The sequence below is a fragment of the Oncorhynchus gorbuscha genome, linkage group LG14 (assembly GCF_021184085.1).
Source record: "Oncorhynchus gorbuscha isolate QuinsamMale2020 ecotype Even-year linkage group LG14, OgorEven_v1.0, whole genome shotgun sequence".
NCBI lineage: Eukaryota > Metazoa > Chordata > Actinopteri > Salmoniformes > Salmonidae > Oncorhynchus > Oncorhynchus gorbuscha.
The window spans coordinates 80,043,610-80,068,975 of NC_060186.1; the positions used below are offsets into that span (position 1 = coordinate 80,043,610).

The following is a 25,366-nucleotide window of genomic DNA, read 5'->3' on the forward strand; positions in this document are numbered from 1 at the left end:
TTACGATAGAGGAAACCAAGTCTAGATTTAACCTTAGCCTGTAGCTTTGATATGTGCTGAGAGAAGGACAGTGTGCAGTCTAGCCATACTCCCAAGTACTTGTATGAGGTGACTACCTCAAGCTCTAAACCCTCAGAAGTAGTAATCACACATGTGGGGGGAGGGGCATTCTTCTTACCAAACCACATAACCTTTGTTTTGAAGGTGTTAAGAACAAGGCTAAGGGTAGATAAAGCTTGTTGGACACTATGAAAGCTTTGTTGTAGAGCATTTAACACACAATCCGGGGAGGTGCCAGCACGTGGGGCCTAGGATCGAGCCTTGGGGTACTCCCTTGGTGACAGGCAGTGGCTGAGACAGCAAATATTCTGACTTTATACACTGCACCCTTTGAGAGAGGTAGTTAGCAAACCAGGCCAAAGACCCCTCAGAGACACCAATACTTCTTAGCCGGCCCACAAGCATGAAATGGTCTACCGTATCAAAAGCTTTGGCCAAGTCAATAAAAATAGCAGAACAACATTGCTTAGAATCAAGGGGAATGGTGACATCATTGAGGACCTTTAAGGTTGCAGTGACACATCCATAACCTGAGTGGAAACCAGATTACATACCAGAGAGAATACTATAGACATCAAGAAAGCCAGTCAGTTGATTATGGACAAGTTTTTCTAACACTTTTGATAAACAGGGCGCAATAGAAATAGGCCTATAACAGTTAGTGGTGGTTCTGTCCAGATGGACTCTGCTGGGTTCTGTCCAGATGGACCCTGCTGGGTTTTGTCCAGATGGACCCTGCTGTGTTCTGTCCAGATGGACCCTGCTGTGTTCTGTCCAGATGGACCCTGATGTGTTCTGTCCAGATGGACCCTGCTGGGTTCTGTCCAGATGGACCCTGCTGGGTTCTGTCCAGATGGACCCTGCTGGGTTCTGTCCAGATGGACCCTGCTGGGTTCTGTCCAGATGGACCCTGCTATGTTCTGTCCAGATGGACCCTGCTGGGTTCTGTCCAGATGGACCCTGCTGGGTTCTGTCCAGATGGACCCTGCTATGTTCTGTCCAGATGGACCCTGCTGGGTTCTGTCCAGATGGACCCTGCTGGGTTCTGTCCAGATGGACCCTACTGGGTTCTGTCCAGATGGACCCTGCTGGGTTCTGTCCAGATGGACCCTACTGGGTTCTGTCCAGATGGACCCTGCTGGGTTCTGTCCAGATGGACCCTGCTGGGTTCTGTCCAGATGGACTGTCCTCATCTGTCTTTCTCTCTCTCTCTCTCTCTCTCTCTCTCTCTCTCTCCAGTTGTGAGGAAGCTGCAGGAGTTTGAGTTACCGTACGTATCAGTCACCAGCTTACGAAGCTCAGAGTTCCACATCATCCTGCGGAAAAGGTATCTCTACTCCTCTACCTCTCTACATGTTGATTGTCATGTTCTAACTACTTGTCCAATCAGAACTACAGTCACTTGGATTGAATAGCTGGCAGTTAAATACAACACAGATACTCAACAAATGTCAACCACTCGGCTCGTTTTAGGAAGAAGCAACTGTTACAAGGTTTCTCTGCTTCCAAGTGCTGACAAGTGAGGACCAGTCTGGATTCTCTAATCTAGCTACATAATCTCTTCCCATAGATGATCTCGTGAAACCGTTTGACTACACCACAAATGTCAACCACTCGGCTCGTTTTAGGAAGAAGCAACTGTTACAAGGTTTCTCTGCTTCCAAGTGCTGACAAGTGAGGACCAGTCTGGATTCTCTAATCTAGCTACATAATCTCTTCCCATAGATGATCTCGTGAAACCGTTTGACTACACCACAAACCTTACCGAGAGATGTCACCAGTAATGTACTTGTGACCTCCCCAGACACTTGGGTATCCTGAGTTGTCCCCGTATGAGTCCAGCTGGTTTATATAAAGTGAAGCCATCTGGTACAGAGAGACATATAACAGATTGACTGAAGAGCGATCCGTTTTATCATGAGCAACAACAACAAAAAATACTTGAAGGAAGTCTGGTCCTCTGGCGACCATGTGTGTTAGTGACGTGAGGTTTCTCTGTCTGCAGTCTGAGACCTGATCATTTCTCTCCCTCTTCGACTTTTAGCACCTGTCTTGTGTCAACTTCCTCCGTCTCTCTCTGCTTCTCTTTGATCCCCCCCCCCCTCCCTCTCTCGCTTTGGCTCTCTCATTCTCTCTCTCTCTCGCACGCTCTCATTCTTTCTCTCTCTCCTGACTCATCTCTATGCACACTCATAACATGCATAACGACACGACACAGACACTTTCACTCACCATATGCTGCTACTCTGTTCTTTATTTTACTCTTATTATTATCTATCCTGATGTCTAGTCACTTTACCCTGCCTTCATGTACATATCTACCTCACCTTATTATTATATATCCTGATGCCTAGTCACTTTACCCTGCCTTCATGTACATATCTACCTCTAATACCTTATTATTATCTATCCTGATGCCTAGTCACTTTACCCTGCCTTCATGTACAGATCTACCTCTAATACCTTATTATTATCTATCCTGATGTCTAGTCACTTTACCCTGCCTTCATGTACATATCTACCTCACCTTATTATTATATATCCTGATGCCTAGTCACTTTACCCTGCCTTCATGTACATATCTACCTCTAATACCTTATTATTATCTATCCTGATGCCTAGTCACTTTACCCTGCCTTCATGTACAGATCTACCTCTAATACCTTATTATTATCTATCCTGATATCTAGTCTCTTTACCTTCATGTACATATCTACCTCTAATACCTTATTATTATCTATCCTGATGCCTAGTCACTTTACCCTGCCTTCATGTACATATCTACCTCTAATACCTTATTATTATCTATCCTGATGTCTAGTCACTTTACCCTGCCTTCATGTACATATCTACCTCTAATACCTTATTATTATCTATCCTTATGTCTAGTCACTTTACCCTGCCTTCATGTACATATCTACCTCTAATACCTTATTAGTATCTATCCTGATGTCTAGTCACTTTACCCTGCCTTCATGTACATATCTACCTCTAATACCTTATTAGTATCTATCCTGATGTCTAGTCACTTTACCCTGCCTTCATGTACATATCTACCTCAAATACCTTATTATTATCTATCCTGATGCCTAGTCACTTTACCCTGCCTTCATGTACATATCTACCTCTAATACCTTATTATTATCTATCCTGATGTCTAGTCTCTTTACCCTGCCTTCATGTACATATCTACCTCTAATACCTTATTATTATCTATCCTGATGTCTAGTGTCTTTACCCTGCCTTCATGTACATATCTACCTCTAATAACTTATTAGTATCTATCCTGATGTCTAGTCACTTTACCCTGCCTTCATGTACATATCTACCTCTAATACCTTATTATTATCTATCCTGATGCCAGGTCTCTTTACCCTGCCTTCATGTACATATCTACCTCTAATACCTCATTATTATCTATCCTGATGTCTAGTCACTTTACCCTGCCTTCATGTACATATCTACCTCACCTTATTATTATCTATCCTGATGTCTAGTCACTTTACCCTGCCTTCATGTACATATCTACCTCTAATACCTTATTATTATCTATCCTGATGTCTAGTCACTTTACCCTGCCTTCATGTACATATCTACCTCTAATACCTTATTATCTATCCTGATATCTAGTCTCTTTACCCTGCCTTCATGTACATATCTACCTCAAATACCTTATTATTATCTATCCTGATGTCTAGTCACTTTACCTTCATGTACATATCTACCTCTAATACCTTATTATTATCTATCCTGATGTCTAGTCACTTTACCCTGCCTTCATGTACATATCTACCTCTAATACCTTATTATTATCTATCCTGATGTCTAGTCACTTTACCCTGCCTTCATGTACATATCTACCTCACCTTATTATTATCTATCCTGATGTCTAGTCTCTTTACCCTGCCTTCATGTACATATCTACCTCAAATACCTTATTATTATCTATCCTGATGCCTAGTCACTTTACCCTGCCTTCATGTACATATCTACCTCTAATACCTTATTATTATCTATCCTGATGTCTAGTCACTTTACCCTGCCTTCATGTACATATCTACCTCTAATACCTTATTATTATCTATCCTGATGTCTAGTCACTTTACCCTGCCTTCATGTACATATCTACCTCTAATACCTTATTATCTATCCTGATATCTAGTCTCTTTACCCTGCCTTCATGTACATATCTACCTCAAATACCTTATTATTATCTATCCTGATGTCTAGTCACTTTACCTTCATGTACATATCTACCTCTAATACCTTATTATTATCTATCCTGATGTCTAGTCACTTTACCCTGCCTTCATGTACATATCTACCTCTAATACCTTATTATTATCTATCCTGATGTCTAGTCACTTTACCCTGCCTTCATGTACATATCTACCTCTAATACCTTATTATTATCTATCCTGATGTCTAGTCACTTTACCCTGCCTTCATGTACATATCTACCTCACCTTATTATTATCTATCCTGATGTCTAGTCTCTTTACCCTGCCTTCATGTACATATCTACCTCAAATACCTTATTATTATCTATCCTGATGCCTAGTCACTTTACCCTGCCTTCATGTACATATCTACCTCTAATACCTTATTATTATCTATCCTGATGTCTAGTCACTTTACCCTGCCTTCATGTACATATCTACCTCTAATACCTTATTATTATCTATCCTGATGTCTAGTCTCTTTACCCTGCCTTCATGTACATATCTACCTCTAATACCTTATTATTATCTATCCTGATGTCTAGTCTCTTTACCCTGCCTTCATGTACATATCTACCTCAAATACCTTATTATTATCTATCCTGATGCCTAGTCACTTTACCCTGCCTTCATGTACATATCTACCTCTAATACCTTATTATTATCTATCCTGATGTCTAGTCTCTTTACCCTGCCTTCATGTACATATCTACCTCTAATACCTTATTATTATCTATCCTGATGTCTAGTCTCTTTACCCTGCCTTCATGTACATATCTACCTCTAATACCTTATTAGTATCTATCCTGATGTCTAGTCACTTTACCCTGCCTTCATGTACATATCTACCTCTAATACCTTATTATTATCTATCCTGATGCCAGGTCTCTTTACCCTGCCTTCATGTACATATCTACCTCTAATACCTTATTATTATCTATCCTGATATCTAGTCTCTTTACCCTGCCTTCATGTACATATCTACCTCAAATACCTTATTATTATCTATCCTGATGTCTAGTCACTTTACCCTGCCTTCATGTACATATCTACCTCTAATACCTCATTATTATCTATCCTGATGTCTAGTCACTTTACCCTGCCTTCATGTACATATCTACCTCACCTTATTATTATCTATCCTGATGTCTAGTCACTTTACCCTGCCTTCATGTACATATCTACCTCTAATACCTTATTATTATCTATCCTGATGTCTAGTCACTTTACCCTGCCTTCATGTACATATCTACCTCTAATACCTTATTATCTATCCTGATATCTAGTCTCTTTACCCTGCCTTCATGTACATATCTACCTCAAATACCTTATTATTATCTATCCTGATGTCTAGTCACTTTACCTTCATGTACATATCTACCTCTAATACCTTATTATTATCTATCCTGATGTCTAGTCACTTTACCCTGCCTTCATGTACATATCTACCTCTAATACCTTATTATTATCTATCCTGATGTCTAGTCACTTTACCCTGCCTTCATGTACATATCTACCTCTAATACCTTATTATTATCTATCCTGATGTCTAGTCACTTTACCCTGCCTTCATGTACATATCTACCTCACCTTATTATTATCTATCCTGATGTCTAGTCTCTTTACCCTGCCTTCATGTACATATCTACCTCAAATACCTTATTATTATCTATCCTGATGCCTAGTCACTTTACCCTGCCTTCATGTACATATCTACCTCTAATACCTTATTATTATCTATCCTGATGTCTAGTCACTTTACCCTGCCTTCATGTACATATCTACCTCTAATACCTTATTATTATCTATCCTGATGTCTAGTCTCTTTACCCTGCCTTCATGTACATATCTACCTCTAATACCTTATTATTATCTATCCTGATGTCTAGTCTCTTTACCCTGCCTTCATGTACATATCTACCTCAAATACCTTATTATTATCTATCCTGATGTCTAGTCTCTTTACCCTGCCTTCATGTACATATCTACCTCAAATACCTTATTATTATCTATCCTGATGTCTAGTCTCTTTACCCTGCCTTCATGTTCCTCTGTCTGTATGCTACGTCTTGCTTGTCCTATGTTGCTCTGTCTGTATGCTATGTCTTGCTTGTCTTATGTTGCTATGTCTTGCTTGTTCTATGGTGCTATTGTCTATATTGTAATTGTTTTTAATAACCTTATTATATAACTTATTAATTAATTTTATTAGTTAATTGTTTTTAATATACCTTATTATTATCTATCCTGATGCCTAGTCACTTTACCCTGCCTTCATGTACATATCTACCTCAAATAGCTTATAGCTCTGCACATTGATCTGGTACTTCCTGTATGTAGCTCTGCACATTGATCTGGTACTTCCTGTATATAGCTCTGCACATTGATCTGCTACTTCCTGTATATAGCTCTGCACATTGATCTGGTACTTCCTGTATATAGCTCTGCACATTGATCTGGTACTTCCTGTATATAGCTCTGCACATTGATCTGGTACTTCCTGTATGTAGCTCTGCACATTGATCTGGTACTTCCTGTATATAGCTCTGCACATTGATCTGGTACTTCCTGTATATAGCTCTGCACATTGATCTGGTACTTCCTGTATATAGCTCTGCATATTGATCTGGTACTTCCTGTATATAGCTCTGCACATTGATATGGTACTTCCTGTATATAGCTCTGCACATTGATCTGGTACTTCCTGTATATAGCTCTGCACATTGAGATGGTACTTCCTGTATATAGCTCTGCACATTGAGATGGTACTTCCTGTATATAGCTCTGCACATTGAGATGGTACTTCCTGTATATAGCTCTGCACATTGATCTGGTACTTCCTGTATATAGCTCTGCACATTGATCTGGTACTTCCTGTATGTAGCTCTGCACAATGATCTGGTACTTCCTGTATGTAGCTCTGCACATTGATATGGTACTTCCTGTATGTAGCTCTGCACATTGATCTGGTACTTCCTGTATATAGCTCCATTCCTGTGGTTTTATTTATTCCTCTTGTGTTAATTATTACATTTGTATCGTTATTTTAAACTGCATCGTAGGCACGTTTTTCACAGTAAAGTCTACACTGTTCTTTCTACCCCTCTCTCTTCCTCGTCACCTCCCCCTCCAGAACAGAAAGGGATAAACTAGACAGGATGCTGTTGTTTATCCCCCTCCTGTCTCCCTCAAGGATAGTCTTCGTCTCTGTTACAAGTAGGTCAGAAGGGCTGAGTGTGAATGGCAACTTATTCCATATATAGAGCCCTATTGGTCCTGGTCAAAAACAGTGCACTATATAGAGAATAGGGTACCATTTAGGACGCAGATGGAGAACGGTGAGCAACAGAACTAGCAGCGGTCATTTAGGAAGCAGATGGAGAACGGTGAGCAACAGAACTAGCAGCGGTCATTTAGGAAGCAGATGGAGAAGGGTGAGCAACAGAACTAGCAGCGGTAATTTAGGAAGCAGATGGAGAAGGGTGAGCAACAGAACTAGCAGCAGTCATTTAGGAAGCAGATGGAGAAGGGTGAGCAACAGAACTAGCAGCGGTAATTTAGGAAGCAGATGGAGAACGGTGAGCAACAGAACTAGCAGCGGTAATTTAGGAAGCAGATGGAGAACGGTGAGCAACAGAACTAGCAGCGGTAATTTAGGAAGCAGATGGAGAAGGGTGAGCAACAGAACTAGCAGCGGTAATTTAGGAAGGAGATGGAGAACGGTGAGCAACAGAACTAGCAGCGGTAATTTAGGAAGCAGATGGAGAACGGTGAGCAACAGAACTAGCAGCGGTAATTTAGGAAGCAGATGGAGAAGGGTGAGCAACAGAACTAGCAGCGGTAATTTAGGAAGCAGATGGAGAACGGTGAGCAACAGAACTAGCAGTGGTGATTTAGGAAGCAGATGGAGAACGGTGAGCATCAGAACTAGCAGCATCAACCCAGGGAGCCTGAAACACGAACCCCCAGATCAACAACTGGATTATAATGAAAGCATAATGTTCTGTTTTGTTGAAGACGGAGACTTACTTGCCAGGTCAAATAAGTAGAAGTATGCAGTGGTTAGTAGAGACGAATCCCTCTCCCCTCTTCTTCCTCTCCCCCTCTCCTTCATCCCCCTCTTATTCCCCCTCTTCTCTCCCCTGCTGGTGTCTAAACTGGTCAGATTACAGTTGTATTAAGGGGTGTTAAACTGGTCAGATTACAGTTGTATTAAGGGGTGTTAAACTGGTCAGATTACAGTTGTATTAAGGGGGGTTAAACTGGTCAGATTACAGTTGTATTAAGGGGTGTTAAACTGGTCAGATTACAGTTGTATTATGGGGTGTTAAACTGGTCAGATTACAGTTGTATTAAGGGGTGTTAAACTGGTCAGATTACAGTTGTATTAAGGGGTGTTAAACTGGTCAGATTACAGTTGTATTAAGGGGTGTTAAACTGGTCAGATTACAGTTGTATTATGGGGTGTTAAACTGGTCAGATTACAGTTGTATTAAGGGGTGTTAAACTGGTCAGATTACAGTTGTATTAAGGGGTGTTAAACTGGTCAGATTACAGTTGTATTAAGGGGGGTTAAACTGGTCAGATTGCAGTTGTATTAAGGGGGGTTAAACTGGTCAGATTACAGTTGTATTATGGGGTGTTAAACTGGTTGGATTACATATTATGGGGTGTTAAACTGGTCAGATTACAGTTGTATTAAGGGGTGTTAAACTGGTCAGATTACAGTTGTATTAACGGGTGTTAAACTGGTCAGATTACAGTTGTATTAAGGGGTGTTAAACTGGTCAGATTACAGTTGTATTAAGGGGTGTTAAACTGGTCAGATTACAGTTGTATTAAGGGGTGTTAAACTGGTCAGATTACAGTTGTATTATGGGGTGTTAAACTGGTCAGATTACAGTTGTATTATGGGGTGTTAAACTGGTCAGATTACAGTTGTATTAAGGGGTGTTAAACTGGTCAGATTACAGTTGTATTAAGGGGTGTTAAACTGGTCAGATTACAGTTGTATTAAAGGGTGTTAAACTGGTCAGATTACAGTTGTATTAAGGGGTGTTAAACTGGTCAGATTACAGTTGTATTAAGGGGGGTTAAACTGGTCAGATTGCAGTTGTATTAAGGGGGGTTAAACTGGTCAGATTACAGTTGTATTAAGGGGTGTTAAACTGGTTGGATTACATATTATGGGGTGTTAAACTGGTCACATTACAGTTGTATTAAGGGGTGTTAAACTGGTCAGATTACAGTTGTATTAACGGGTGTTAAACTGGTCAGATTACAGTTGTATTAAGGGGTGTTAAACTGGTCAGATTACAGTTGTATTAAGGGGTGTTAAACTGGTCAGATTACAGTTGTATTAACGGGTGTTAAACTGGTCAGATTACAGTTGTATTATGGGGTGTTAAACTGGTCAGATTACAGTTGTATTAAGGGGTGTTAAACTGGTCAGATTACAGTTGTATTAAGGAGTGTTAAACTGGTCAGATTACAGTTGTATTAAGGGGTGTTAAACTGGTCAGATTACAGTTGTATTAAGGGGTGTTAAACTGGTCAGATTACAGTTGTATTAAGGGGTGTTAAACTGGTCAGATTACAGTTGAATTAAGGGGTGTTAAACTGGTCAGATTACAGTTGTATTAGGGGGTGTTAAACTGGTCAGATTACAGTTGTATTAAGGGGTGTTAAACTGGTTGGATTACAGATTATGGGGTGTTAAACTGGTCAGATTACAGTTGTATTAAGGGGTGTTAAACTGGTCAGATTACAGTTGTATTAAGGGGTGTTAAACTGGTCAGATTACAGTTGTATTAAGGGGTGTTAAACTGGTCAGATTACAATTGTATTAAGGGGTGTTAAACTGGTCAGATTACAGTTGTATTAAGGGGTGTTAAACTGGTCAGATTACAGTTGTATTAAGGGGTGTTAAACTGGTTGGATTACAGATTATGGGGTGTTAAACTGGTCAGATTACAGTTGTAGTAGGGGGTGTTAAACTGGTCAGATTACAGTTGTATTAAGGGGTGTTAAACTGGTCAGATTACAATTGTATTAAGGGGTGTTAAACTGGTCAGATTACAGTTGAATCGCAGGTGGATTAAGTCTGAAGTATTCATGTCAAGTGCACAGGGTCAGTAGTTATATACAGGGTCAGTAGCTATATACAGGGTCAGTAGCTATATACAGGGTCAGTAGCTATATACAGGGTCAGTAGTTATATACAGGGTCAGTAGCTATATACAGGATCAGTAGCTATATACAGGGTCAGTAGCTATATACAGGGTCAGTTCCAGGGTCAGTAGCTATATACAGGGTCAGTAGTTATATACAGGGGTCAGTAGTTATATACAGGGTCAGTAGCTATATACAGGGTCAGTAGCTATATACAGGGTCAGTAGTTATATACAGGGTCAGTAGTTATATACAGGGTCAGTTACAGGGTCAGTAGCTGTATACAGGGTCAGTAGTTATATATAGGGTCAGTAGTTATATACAGGGACAGTTCCAGGGTCAGTAGCTATATACAGGGTCAGTAGCTATATACAGGGTCAGTAGCTATATACAGGGTCAGTAGCTATATACAGGGTCAGTAGCTATATACAGGGTCAGTAGTTATATACAGGGTCAGTAGCTATATACAGGGTCAGTTACAGGGTCAGTAGCTGTATACAGGGTCAGTAGTTATATACAGGGTCAGTAGTTATATACAGGGTCAGTAGCTATATACAGGGTCAGTAGTTATATACAGGGTCAGTAGTTATATACAGGGTCAGTAGTTATATACAGTAGTTATATACAGGGTCAGTAGTTATATACAGGGTCAGTAGTTATATACAGGGTCAGTAGCTATATACAGGGTCAGTAGTTATATACAGGGTCAGTAGTTATATACAGGGTCAGTTACAGGGTCAGTAGCTGTATACAGGGTCAGTAGTTATATACAGGGTCAGTAGTTATATACAGGGTCAGTAGTTATATATAGGGTCAGTAGTTATATACAGGGACAGTTCCAGGGTCAGTAACTATATACAGGGTCATATATACAGGGTTATATACAGGGTCAGTAGCTATATACAGGGTCAGTAGCTATATACAGGGTCAGTAGCTATATACAGGGTCAGTAGCTATATACAGGGTCAGTAGTTATATACAGGGTCAGTAGCTATATACAGGGTCAGTAGCTATATACAGGGTCAGTAGCTATATACAGGGTCAGTTCCAGGGTCAGTAGCTATATACAGGGTCAGTTCCAGGGACAGTACCTATATACAGGGTCAGTAGTTATATACAGGGTCAGTAGTTATATACAGGGTCAGTAGCTATATACAGGGTCAGTAGCTATATACAGGGTCAGTAGCTATATACAGGGTCAGTTCCAGGGACAGTAGTTATATACAGGGTCAGTAGCTATATACAGGGTCAGTTCCAGGGACAGTAGCTATATACAGGGTCAGTAGTTATATACAGGGTCAGTAGTTATATACAGGGTCAGTAGCTATATACAGGGTCAGTAGCTATATACAGGGTCAGTAGCTATATACAGGGTCAGTAGCTATATACAGGGTCAGTTCCAGGGACAGTAGCTATATACAGGGTCAGTAGTTATATACAGGGTCAGTAGTTATATACAGGGTCAGTAGCTATATACAGGGTCAGTAGCTATATACAGGGTCAGTAGCTATATACAGGGTCAGTTCCAGGGACAGTAGTTATATACAGGGACAGTAGCTATATACAGGGTCAGTTCAGTACCATATTAACAATGTACAGGGATACTGGAGTGATGGAGGTAGATATGTATAGGGGGAGAGATGGAGGTAGATATGTATAGGGGGAGTGATGGAGGTAGATATGTGTAGGGGGGTGGTGGAGGTAGATATGTGTAGGGGGAGTGATGGAGGTAGATATGTGTAGGGGGAGTGATGGAGGTAGATATGTATAGGGGGAGTGGTGGAGGTAGATATGTATAGGGGAGAGATGGAGGTAGATATGTATAGGGGGAGTGATGGAGGTAGATATGTGTAGGGGGGGTGGTGGAGGTAGATATGTGTAGGGGGAGTGATGGAGGTAGATATGTGTAGGGGGAGTGATGGAGGTAGATATGTATAGGGGAGTGGTGGAGGTAGATATGTGTAGGGGGAAGGATGGAGGTAGATATGTGTAGGGGGGAGTGATGGAGGTAGATATGTATAGGGGGAGTGATGGAGGTAGATATGTATAGGGGGAGTGATGGAGGTAGATATGTGTAGGGGGAGTGATGGAGGTAGATATGTATAGGGGGAGTGATGGAGGTAGATATGTGTAGGGGGGTGATGGAGGTAGATATGTATAGGGGTAAGGATGTAGGTAGATATGTATAGTGGGATGGATGGAGGTAGATATGTATAGGGGAGGGATGGAGGTAGATATGTATAGGGGGAGTGATGGAGGTAGATATGTATAGTGGGAGGGATGGAGGTAGATATGTATAGTGGGATGGATGGAGGTAGATATGTATAGTGGGATGGATGGAGGTAGATATGTATAGGGGTAAGGATGGAGGTAGATATGTATAGTGGGATGGATGGAGGTAGATATGTATAGTGGGAGGGATGGAGGTAGATATGTATAGGGGGAGTGATGGAGGTAGATATGTATAGGGGGAGTGATGGAGGTAGATATGTATAGGGGTAAGGATGGAGGTAGATATGTATAGGGGGAGTGATGGAGGTAGATATGTGTAGGGGGAGTGATGGAGGTAGATATGTATAGGGGGAGTGATGGAGGTAGATATGTATAGGGGGAGTGATGGAGGTAGATATGTGTAGGGGGAGTGATGGAGGTAGATATGTATAGGGGGAGTGATGAAGGTAGATATGTGTAGGGGGAGTGATGGAGGTAGATATGTATAGGGGGAGTGATGGAGGTAGATATGTATAGGGGGAGTGATGGAGGTAGATATGTATAGGGGGAGTGATGGAGGTAGATATGTATAGGGGGAGTGATGGAGGTAGATATGTATAGGGGGAGTGATGGAGGTAGATATGTGTAGGGGGAGTGATGGAGGTAGATATGTATAGGGGAGTGATGGAGGTAGATATGTATAGGGGGAGTGATGGAGGTAGATATGTATAGGGGGAGTGATGGAGGTAGATATGTATAGGGGGGAGTGATGGAGGTAGATATGTATAGGGGGAGTGATGGAGGTAGATATGTGTAGGGGGGAGTGATGGAGGTAGATATGTGTAGGGGGGAGTGATGGAGGTAGATATGTATAGGGGGTGGTGGAGGTAGATATGTGTAGGGGGAGTGATGGAGGTAGATATGTGTAGGGGGAGAGATGGAGGTAGATATGTGTAGGGGGAGTGATGGAGGTAGATATGTATAGGGGGGTGGTGGAGGTAGATATGTGTAGGGGGAGTGATGGAGGTAGATATGTATAGGGGGAGTGATGGAGGTAGATATGTGTAGGGGGAAGGATGGAGGTAGATATGTATAGGGGGGTGATGGAGGTAGATATGTATAGAGGGAGTGATGGAGGTAGATATGTGTAGGGGGGAGTGATGGAGGTAGATATGTATAGGGGGAGTGATGGAGGTAGATATGTGTAGGGGGGGGTGATGGAGGTAGATATGTATAGGGGGATGGATGGAGGTAGATATGTATAGGGGTAAGGATGGAGGTAGATATGTATAGTGGGATGGATGGAGGTAGATATGTATAGTGGGAGGGATGGAGGTAGATATGTATAGGGGGAGTGATGGAGGTAGATATGTATAGGGGGAGTGATGGAGGTAGATATGTATAGGGGTAAGGATGGAGGTAGATATGTATAGGGGGAGTGATGGAGGTAGATATGTGTAGGGGGAGTGATGGAGGTAGATATGTATAGGGGGAGTGATGGAGGTAGATATGTATAGGGGGAGTGATGGAGGTAGATATGTGTAGGGGGAGTGATGGAGGTAGATATGTATAGGGGGAGTGATGGAGGTAGATATGTGTAGGGGGAGTGATGGAGGTAGATATGTATAGGGGAGTGATGGAGGTAGATATGTATAGGGGGAGTGATGGAGGTAGATATGTATAGGGGGAGTGATGGAGGTAGATATGTATAGGGGGAGTGATGGAGGTAGATATGTATAGGGGGAGTGATGGAGGTAGATATGTGTAGGGGGAGTGATGGAGGTAGATATGTATAGGGGGAGTGATGGAGGTAGATATGTATAGGGGGAGTGATGGAGGTAGATATGTATAGGGGGGAGTGATGGAGGTAGATATGTGTAGGGGGTGATGGAGGTAGATATGTGTAGGGGGGAGTGATGGAGGTAGATATGTATAGGGGGGTGGTGGAGGTAGATATGTGTAGGGGGAGTGATGGAGGTAGATATGTGTAGGGGGAGTGATGGAGGTAGATATGTGTAGGGGGAGAGATGGAGGTAGATATGTGTAGGGGGGTGATGGAGGTAGATATGTATAGGGGGAGTGATGGAGGTAGATATGTATAGGGGGGTGGTGGAGGTAGATATGTGTAGGGGGAGTGATGGAGGTAGATATGTATAGGGGGTGATGGAGGTAGATATGTATAGGGAGTGATGGAGGTAGATATGTATAGGGGGGTGGTGGAGGTAGATATGTGTAGGGGGAGTGATGGAGGTAGATATGTGTAGGGGGAGTGATGGAGGTAGATATGTGTAGGGGGAAGGATGGAGGTAGATATGTATAGGGGGGTGATGGAGGTAGATATGTATAGAGGGAGTGATGGAGGTAGATATGTGTAGGGGGGAGTGATGGAGGTAGATATGTATAGGGGGAGTGATGGAGGTAGATATGTGTAGGGGGGGTGATGGAGGTAGATATGTATAGGGGTAAGGATGTAGGTAGATATGTATAGTGGGATGGATGGAGGTAGATATGTATAGGGGGAGGGATGGAGGTAGATATGTATAGGGGGAGTGATGGAGGTAGATATGTATAGTGGGAGGGATGGAGGTAGATATGTATAGTGGGATGGATGGAGGTAGATATGTATAGTGGGATGGATGGAGGTAGATATGTATAGGGGTAAGGATGGAGGTAGATATGTATAGTGGGATGGATGGAGGTAGATATGTATAGTGGGAGGGATGGAGGTAGATATGTATAGGGGGAGTGATGGAGGTAGATATGTATAGTGGGAGGGATGGAGGTAGATATGTATAGGGGGAGTGATGGAGGTAGATATGTATAGGGGTAAGGATGGAGGTAGATATGTATAGGGGGGAGTGATGGAGGTAGATATGTGTAGGGGGAGTGATGGAGGTAGATATGTATAGGGGGAGTGATGGAGGTAGATATGTATAGGGGGAGTGATGGAGGTAGATATGTGTAGGGGGAGTGATGGAGGTAGATATGTATAGGGGGAGTGATGGAGGTAGATATGTATAGGGGGAGTGATGGAGGTAGATATGTATAGGGGGAGTGATGGAGGTAGATATGTATAGGGGGAGTGATGGAGGTAGATATGTATAGGGGGAGTGATGGAGGTAGATATGTGTAGGGGGAGTGATGGAGGTAGATATGTGTAGGGGGAGTGATGGAGGTAGATATGTGTAGGGGTTATGTGACAGGATATGAGATAGTAGAGTAGCAGCAGTGTGTAGTGTCAGTATAAATGTATATTACGTGTGAGCTGTCATCAGGACAAAGGGTGGCTACTTTGAAGAATCTAAAATATATTTAGATTCGTTTAAACCTTACTACATGATTCCATATGTGTTATTTCATCGTTTTTCATGTCCTCACTATTATTCTACAATGTAGAAATTAGTTAAAAAAAAATAAAAAAAAACTCTTGAATGAGTAGGTGTGTCCACACTTGACGGTGTGAGTTAATAATATATAATAATAATAATAATAATATATGCCATTTAGCAGACGCTTTTATCCAAAGCGACTTACAGTCATGTGTGCATACATTCTACGTATGGGTGGTCCCGGGGATCGAACCCACTACCCTGGCGTTACAAGCGCCATGCTCTACCAACTGAGCTACAGAAGGACCACTATAATTTATTCAGCAAATGGAATAACACACAGTCACATGTGTTAATTTTCTGCACCTTTATTTTCTACTCCACAACCAGCACTGTTTTTAAGCCATACCAGTCAAAATACAGTAGACCTATGTCCTACAGAAGTGGGGAGGACTTGAGTGTGGAGATGTTGAGTTTCACTGTAAATCCTCAGCTGGTCAGTGTGGTGCTAGTAGTATTCGTCCTCCAGGTTAGGTATGTAAGGGCTTTGGAGGAGGAAAGGCGGCAGACGAGGGGACACAGGCCTCACACCATAATCGTCAAAAAGGCTGATGTGGTCCTTAACGAGATGAGGGTCAGAAATCAGCTCCAGGTTAGCAGTCTCCTCCCCCCTACCTCTGTTCCATAGGGGTGCTGCCAGACCTCCACCAATCAGAACCAAGATCAGGAGGAGAGCCATCTAATCACAGGTGCTCAGAACCACTGTTTCTAAATGGCAAGAAAGATTAGTCTGATACACAACACTATAAAACCTAGTGATATAGAATGAGTCTGATACACTATAAAACCTAGTGATATAGAATGAGTCTGATCCACTATAAAACCTAGTGATATAGAATGAGTCTGATACACAACACTATAAAACCTAGTGATATAGAATGAGTCTGATACACAACACTATAAAACCTAGTGATATAGAATGAGTCTGATACACTATAAAACCTAGTGATATAGAATGAGTCTGATACACTATAAAACCTAGTGATATAGAATGAGTCTGATACACTATAAAACCTAGTGATATAGAATGAGTCTGATACACTATAAAACCTAGTGATATAGAATGAGTCTGATACACTATAAAACCTAGTGATATAGAATGAGTCTGATACACTATAAAACCTAGTGATATAGAATGAGTCTGATACACTATAAAACCTAGTGATATAGAATGAGTCTGATACACTATAAAACCTAGTGATATAGAATGAGTCTGATACACTATAAAACCTAGTGATATAGAATGAGTCTGATACACAACACTATAAAACCTAGTGATATAGAATGAGTCTGATCCACTATAAAACCTAGTGATATAGAATGAGTCTGATCCACTATAAAACCTAGTGATATAGAATGAATCTGATACACAACACTATAAAACCTAGTGATATAGAATGAGTCTGATCCACTATAAAACCTAGTGATATAGAATGAGTCTGATACACAACACTATAAAACCTAGTGATATAGAATGAGTCTGATACACTATAAAACCTAGTGATATAGAATGAGTCTGATACACTATAAAACCTAGTGATATAGAATGAGTCTGATACACTATAAAACCTAGTGATATAGAATGAGTCTGATCCACTATAAAACCTAGTGATATAGAATGAGTCTGATACACTATAAAACCTAGTGATATAGAATGAGTCTGATACACTATAAAACCTAGTGATATAGAATGAGTCTGATCCACTATAAAACCTAGTGATATAGAATGAGTCTGATACACTATAAAACCTAGTGATATAGAATGAGTCTGATCCACTATAAAACCTAGTGATATAGAATGAGTCTGATACACAACACTATAAAACCTAGTGATATAGAATGAGTCTGATCCACTATAAAACCTAGTGATATAGAATGAGTCTGATACACTATAAAACCTAGTGATATAGAATGAGTCTGATACACTATAAAACCTAGTGATATAGAATGAGTCTGATCCACTATAAAACCTAGTGATATAGAATGAGTCTGATACACTATAAAACCTAGTGATATAGAATGAGTCTGATACACTATAAAACCTAGTGATATAGAATGAGTCTGATACACTATAAAACCTAGTGATATAGAATGAGTCTGATCCACTATAAAACCTAGTGATATAGAATGAGTCTGATCCACTATAAAACCTAGTGATATAGAATGAGTCTGATACACTATAAAACCTAGTGATATAGAATGAGTCTGATCCACTATAAAACCTAGTGATATAGAATGAGTCTGATACACTATAAAACCTAGTGATATAGAATGAGTCTGATCCACTATAAAACCTAGTGATATAGAATGAGTCTGATACACTATAAAACCTAGTGATATAGAATGAGTCTGATCCACTATAAAACCTAGTGATATAGAATGAGTCTGATCCACTATAAAACCTAGTGATATAGAATGAATCTGATACACAACACTATAAAACCTAGTGATATAGAATGAGTCTGATACACTATAAAACCTAGTGATATAGAATGAGTCTGATACACTATAAAACCTAGTGATATAGAATGAGTCTGATCCACTATAAAACCTAGTGATATAGAATGAGTCTGATCCACTATAAAACCTAGTGATATAGAATGAATCTGATACACAACACTATAAAACCTAGTGATATAGAATGAGTCTGATACACTATAAAACCTAGTGATATAGAATGAGTCTGATCCACTATAAAACCTAGTGATATAGAATGAGTCTGATCCACTATAAAACCTAGTGATATAGAATGAGTCTGATCCACTATAAAACCTAGTGATATAGAATGAATCTGATACACAACACTATAAAACCTAGTGATATAGAATGAGTCTGATCCACTATAAAACCTAGTGATATAGAATGAATCTGATACACAACACTATAAAACCTATTGATATAGAATGAGTCTGATCCACTATAAAACCTAGTGATATAGAATGAGTCTGATCCACTATAAAACCTAGTGATATAGAATGAGTCTGATACACAACACTATAAAACCTATTGATATAGAATGAGGCTGATACACTATAAAACCTAGTGATATAGAATGAGTCTGATCCACTATAAAACCTAGTGATATAGAATGAGTCTGATACACAACACTATAAAACCTATTGATATAGAATGAGGCTGATACACTATAAAACCTAGAGGTATAGAATGAGTCTGATACACTATAAAACCTATTGAAAATGAACAACTATTGCCACAAATACCTTTTTATGCCACTTAGCACCTCCCCTCCAAGAGCACCTGTGGTTGTTTTACCTTAATCACTCCTGCTACTTATTAGTATTAAATTATTTACACAAAATTTTTAAAAAACAATTGCTTGATTGCTTAGCCAGTCGATAATGACAAACTAGAGTTAATGAAAGTATTTAACCTAGTTTCATTCTGTGATGTCATAATGAGGCATGTCATCACAAACCATTCTAAGGTTTCTCAGGAAGTGACAGAACATTGGCTACCGTTTGCAGCCAATCGTAGTAAGCAATGTTAACAGTCCAGTTTATGGACCTAAAAGCCTATGATAATAAGGCTAACATGAGAATATCTTCTCTAAGATGCTTTTTTTTATGGACACTTAGTCAGATTCCTTCCCATAAACTGACCTGAAGAAGATGTCCAACAACATTTTGGTATTGAATATCAAAAAAATCGAACCCAAAATATTACTCAATGCTTCTATGAATTTGAACGAGGCCATCCACCACACATCCATTACATGTGAATTTTAAACCCTCAGAACAATCAGCTTTCAAAGCATTCAGGGGAACACGTCCCATACAATGCTGTGATTGAAGAGTATGAGCAGACACTGTGGTTGTGCTGTGTTCTCACTTACCTACACAGCCCTTTAGTCAGTACAGTCACTTAGCTGACTGAACAGACACAGGCTGGCTGGCTGCATTCCAGGCACGAAGCCAGCAGGTGTCGATGATCAGACTTCATGACATTTCATACCCAACAAAGATACAACAGCCCCTCCTCCAACACATTAATGTTTTATTAAAAGCTTGAAATGAAATATGATTGCTTATTATTGAATTTTCAGGCTTCAAATTCTTGACTGCTGGTGGTTCAATTATTCTCTCCCTCTTGTTGTTCTTCTAGTTACTGGGACACGGCGTATGACACTGATGTCATGGACAACCGAGTGGGACTAAATCTACTATACGCTCAGGTGAGGGGTCGCAGGTCAGAGGTCATACCGGTTGTCTACTGGCTTTTCTTCCCCCTTCATTTGGGGTTTATGGGTATTTTGAATGATCAGGTTTGTGTTTTAGGATTTCCTTGTATACCTGAAACTTGCCTCCTCTGTGATGATACCAGTATCACCGTCTTGTTTCCAGGGCAAAAACACCAAGCAGACAGCTCTTTGTTCCTTTTACAAACCTGCTGTTCGAAAATAACGACACGTGACTCTGGATGATAACATAGTGATGTTCGTTTCCAACATTAAAACTGTTTTACTAAAGAAGTTAAATCTGCTTTGTGTTTTGTTCCCTTGCCACAATACTAACAGGTATCGTGATACTAGTATCATCCCAGCCCTATTTCCTTACTGGTCTGCCCCAAATGGCACCCTACTGTCTGTATAGGGCCCATAGGCCTCTTGTCAAAAGTAGTGCACTATGTAGGGAATAGGGCTCTGGTCTATATGAGAGCAATATGGGGAATAGTGCTCCATTTGGGAAGTAGGCATGTCGTTCTATAGCAACACCCCCTACCCAGATACAGCAGCAACATGGGGGTGTTTCTATAGCAACACCCCCTACCCAGATACAGCAGCAACATGGGGGTGTTTCTATAGCAACACCCCCTACCCAGATACAGCAGCAACACGGGGCTGTTTCTATAGCAACACCCGCTACCCAGATACAGCAGCAACATGGAGGTGTTTCTATAGCAACACCCCCTACCCAGATACAGCATCAACATGGGGGTGTTTCTATAGCAACACCCCCTACCCAGATACAGCAGCAACATGGGGGTGTTTCTATAGCAACACCCCCTACCCAGATACAGCAGCAACATGGGGATGTTTCTATAGCAACACCCCCTACCCAGATACAGCAGCAACATGGGGGGTGTTTCTATAGCAACACCCCCTACCCAGATACAGCAGCAACATGGAGGTGTTTCTATAGCAACACCCCCTACCCAGATACAGCAGCAACATGGGGGGTGTTTCTATAGCAACACCCCCTACCCAGATACAGCAGAAACATGGAGGTGTTTCTATAGCAACACCCCCTACCCAGATACAGCAGCAACATGGAGGTGTTTCTATAGCAACACCCCCTACCCAGATACAGCAGCAACATGGGGGTGTTTCTATAGCAACACCCCCTACCCAGATACAGCAGCAACATGGGGGGTGTTTCTGTAGCAACACCCCCTACCCAGATACAGCAACAACATGGGGGTGTTTCTATAGCAACACCCCCTACCCAGATACATCAACAAAATGGGGGTGTTTCTATAGCAACACCCCCTACCCAGATACATCAACAAAATGGGGGTGTTTCTATAGCAACACCCCCTACCCAGATACAGCAGCAACATGGAGGTGTTTCTATAGCAACACCCCCTACCCAGATACAGCAGCAACATGGAGGTGTTTCTATAGCAACACCCCCTACCCAGATACAGCATCAACATGGGGGTGTTTCTATAGCAACACCCCCTACCCAGATACAGCAGCAACATGGAGGTGTTTCTATAGCAACACCCCCTACCCAGATACAGCAGCAACATGGAGGTGTTTCTATAGCAACACCCCCTACCCAGATACAGCATCAACATGGGGGTGTTTCTATAGCAACACCCCCTACCCAGATACAGCAGCAACATGGAGGTGTTTCTATAGCAACACCCCCTACCCAGATACAGCATCAACATGGAGGTGTTTCTATAGCAACACCCCCTACCCAGATACAGCAGCAACATGGAGGTGTTTCTATAGCAACACCCCCTACCCAGATACAGCAGCAACATGGAGGTGTTTCTAGAGCATTTCAGAGATGGTTCATCTGATATGGCTGCTGTCTTGGCTCTGTGTGGGGGCTTCGCTAATGTTATGGGCCAAAGGATGCAATATTTTTGGGGGGAAAGAGAGAATTGTCTGTTTACCATTGTCTGCAATGTGTGTGTCATTGACTTGTATATGTGTGTATGCAGCTGCCAAATGTGTGTGTTTTGGTGTTGAATTCAACAGTGGAATAGTTCATGTTTGACTTAAACTGAGGAACAGTTGGTATCTGAAGCCTCTATGAGGAGGGTTTGGGGCAGAAAGATGATCCTCGTCTCACTCCTCTCCCTAGACGGTGTCGGACATAGATAGAGGCTGGATCCTCGTTAACAAGGACCAGCACAGACAGCTGAAATCACTGCAGGAGAAGGGATCCAAGAAGGAAGTAAGCAAGACTGTCTCCTAGACCTATATCCCTCTTCTTCTTCTACCAAGACTGTCTCCTAGACCTATATCCCTCTTCTTCTTCTACCAAGACTGTCTCCTAGACCTATATCCCTCTTCTTCTTCTACCAAGACTGTCTCCTAGACCTATATCCCTCTTCTTCTTCTACCAAGACTGTCTCCTAGACCTATATCCCTCTTCTTCTTCTACCAAGACTGTCTCCTATAACTATATCCCTCTTCTTCTTCTACCAAGACTGTCTCCTAGACCTATATCCCTCTTCTTCTTCTACCAAGACTGTCTCCTAGACCTATATCCCTCTTCTTCTACCAAGACTGTCTCCTAGAACTATATCCCTCTTCTTCTACCAAGACTGTCTCCTAGACCTATATCCCTCTTCTTCTACCAAGACTGTCTCCTATAACTATATCCCTCTTCTTCTACCAAGACTGTCTCCTAGAACTATATCCCTCTTCTTCTTCTACCAAGATTGTCTCCTAGACCTATATCCCTCTTCTTCTACCAAGGCTTTCTCCTAGAACTATATCCCTCTTCTTCTTCTACCAAGACTGTCTCCTAGACCTATATCCCTCTTCTTCTACCAAGGCTGTCTCCTATAACTATATCCCTCTTCTTCTTCTTCTACCAAGACTGTCTCCTAGAACTATATCCCTCTTCTTCTTCTACCAAGACTGTCTCCTAGACCTATATCCCTCTTCTTCTACCAAGGCTGTCTCCTATAACTATATCCCTCTTCTTCTTCTTCTACCAAGACTGTCTCCTAGAACTATATCCCTCTTCTTCTTCTTCTACCAAGACTATCTCCTCGAACTATATCCCTCTTCTTCTACCAAGGCTGTCTCCTAGAACTATATCCCTCTTCTTCTTCTACCAAGACTGTCTCCTAGAACTATATCCCTCTTCTTCTTCTACCAAGGCTGTCTCCTAGAACTATATCCCTCTTCTTCTTCTACCAAGACTGTCTCCTAGAACTATATCCCTCTTCTTCTTCTACCAAGCTGGTGCAGAGTGACAATATTATAGAAGAAGAAGAAGTTGAATGGGTTGGAGGCAAAATCTCCTGTGAATTAGTTATAAAGTGGAGCAATGGCTTCCAATCAACTACATAGTAACTTTGTAGGTAGTCGCACAATTTAGTAGTTAACCGATTTGTATCTCCAATACTCCCTTTAGGAAGACATTTTGGATTAAAAATGAAGCTATTGTAGAAGTTTGTGGCCAGTGGTGTAGCCAATGTCTTCCTGCCTGTCTCACCAGTTCATTCTGCTAGTTCATGTCTTCCTGCCTGTCTCTCCAGTTCATTCTGCTAGTTCATGTCTTCCTGCCTGTCTCTCTAGTTCATTCTGCTAGTTCATGTCTTCCTGCCTGTCTCTCTAGTTCATTCTGCTAGTTCATGTCTTCCTGCCTGTCTCTCCAGTTCATTCTGCTAGTTCATGTCTTCCTGCCTGTCTCTCCAGTTCATTCTGCTAGTTCATGTCTTCCTGCCTGTCTCTCTAGTTCATTCTGCTAGTTCATGTCTTCCTGCCTGTCTCTCCAGTTCATTCTGCTAGTTCATGTCTTCCTGCCTGTCTCTCTAGTTCATTCTGCTAGTTCATGTCTTCCTGCCTGTCTCTCCAGTTCATTCTGCTAGTTCATGTCTTCCTGCCTGTCTCTCTAGTTCATTCTGCTAGTTCATGTCTTCCTGCCTGTCTCTCCAGTTCATTCTGCTAGTTCATGTCTTCCTGCCTGTCTCTCTAGTTCATGTCTTCCTGCCTGTCTCTCTAGTTCATGTCTTCCTGCCTGTCTCTCTAGTTCATGTCTTCCTGCCTGTCTCTCTAGTTCATGTCTTCCTGCCTGTCTCTCCAGTTCATTCTGCTAGTTCATGTCTTCCTGCCTGTCTCTCTAGTTCATGTCTTCCTGCCTGTCTCTCTAGTTCATGTCTTCCTGCCTGTCTCTCTAGTTCATTCTGCTAGTTCATGTCTTCCTGCCTGTCTCTCTAGTTCATGTCTTCCTGCCTGTCTCTCCAGTTCATTCTGCTAGTTCATGTCTTCCTGCCTGTCTCTCTAGTTCATTCTGCTAGTTCATGTCTTCCTGCCTGTCTCTCCAGTTCATTCTGCTAGTTCATGTCTTCCTGCCTGTCTCTCTAGTTCATGTCTTCCTGCCTGTCTCTCTAGTTCATGTCTTCCTGCCTGTCTCTCTAGTTCATGTCTTCCTGCCTGTCTCTCTAGTTCATGTCTTCCTGCCTGTCTCTCTAGTTCATTCTGCTAGTTCATGTCTTCCTGCCTGTCTCTCTAGTTCATGTCTTCCTGCCTGTCTCTCTAGTTCATTCTGCTAGTTCATGTCTTCCTGCCTGTCTCTCTAGTTCATTCTGCTAGTTCATGTCTTCCTGCCTGTCTCTCTAGTTCATTCTGCTAGTTCATGTCTTCCTGCCTGTCTCTCTAGTTCATGTCTTCCTGCCTGTCTCTCTAGTTCATGTCTTCCTGCCTGTCTCTCTAGTTCATTCTGCTAGTTCATGTCTTCCTGCCTGTCTCTCTAGTTCATTCTGCTAGTTCATGTCTTCCTGCCTGTCTCTCTAGTTCATGTCTTCCTGCCTGTCTCTCTAGTTCATGTCTTCCTGCCTGTCTCTCTAGTTCATGTCTTCCTGCCTGTCTCTCTAGTTCATTCTGCTAGTTCATGTCTTCCTGCCTGTCTCTCTAGTTCATTCTGCTAGTTCATGTCTTCCTGCCTGTCTCTCTAGTTCATTCTGCTAGTTCATGTCTTCCTGCCTGTCTCTCTAGTTCATGTCTTCCTGCCTGTCTCTCTAGTTCATTCTGCTAGTTCATGTCTTCCTGCCTGTCTCTCTAGTTCATGTCTTCCTGCCTGTCTCTCCAGTTCATTCTGCTAGTTC

At 41.7% G+C, this 25,366-nt stretch overlaps 1 protein-coding gene across 2 annotated transcripts in view; it reads left to right on the forward strand.

Annotated features, from left to right (window-relative positions):
* The window catches only part of snx17 (sorting nexin 17), a 97,487-nt gene that overhangs the window by 46,725 nt on the left and 25,396 nt on the right, over positions 1 to 25,366 (forward strand). For both annotated transcript variants that reach the window (XM_046299096.1, XM_046299095.1), the window contains exons 7-9: positions 1,300 to 1,387; positions 20,174 to 20,243; positions 22,387 to 22,479. In XM_046299096.1, the coding sequence (XP_046155052.1) occupies positions 1,300 to 1,387; positions 20,174 to 20,243; positions 22,387 to 22,479 (251 nt within the window). The remainder of the gene's footprint in view (positions 1 to 1,299; positions 1,388 to 20,173; positions 20,244 to 22,386; positions 22,480 to 25,366) is intronic.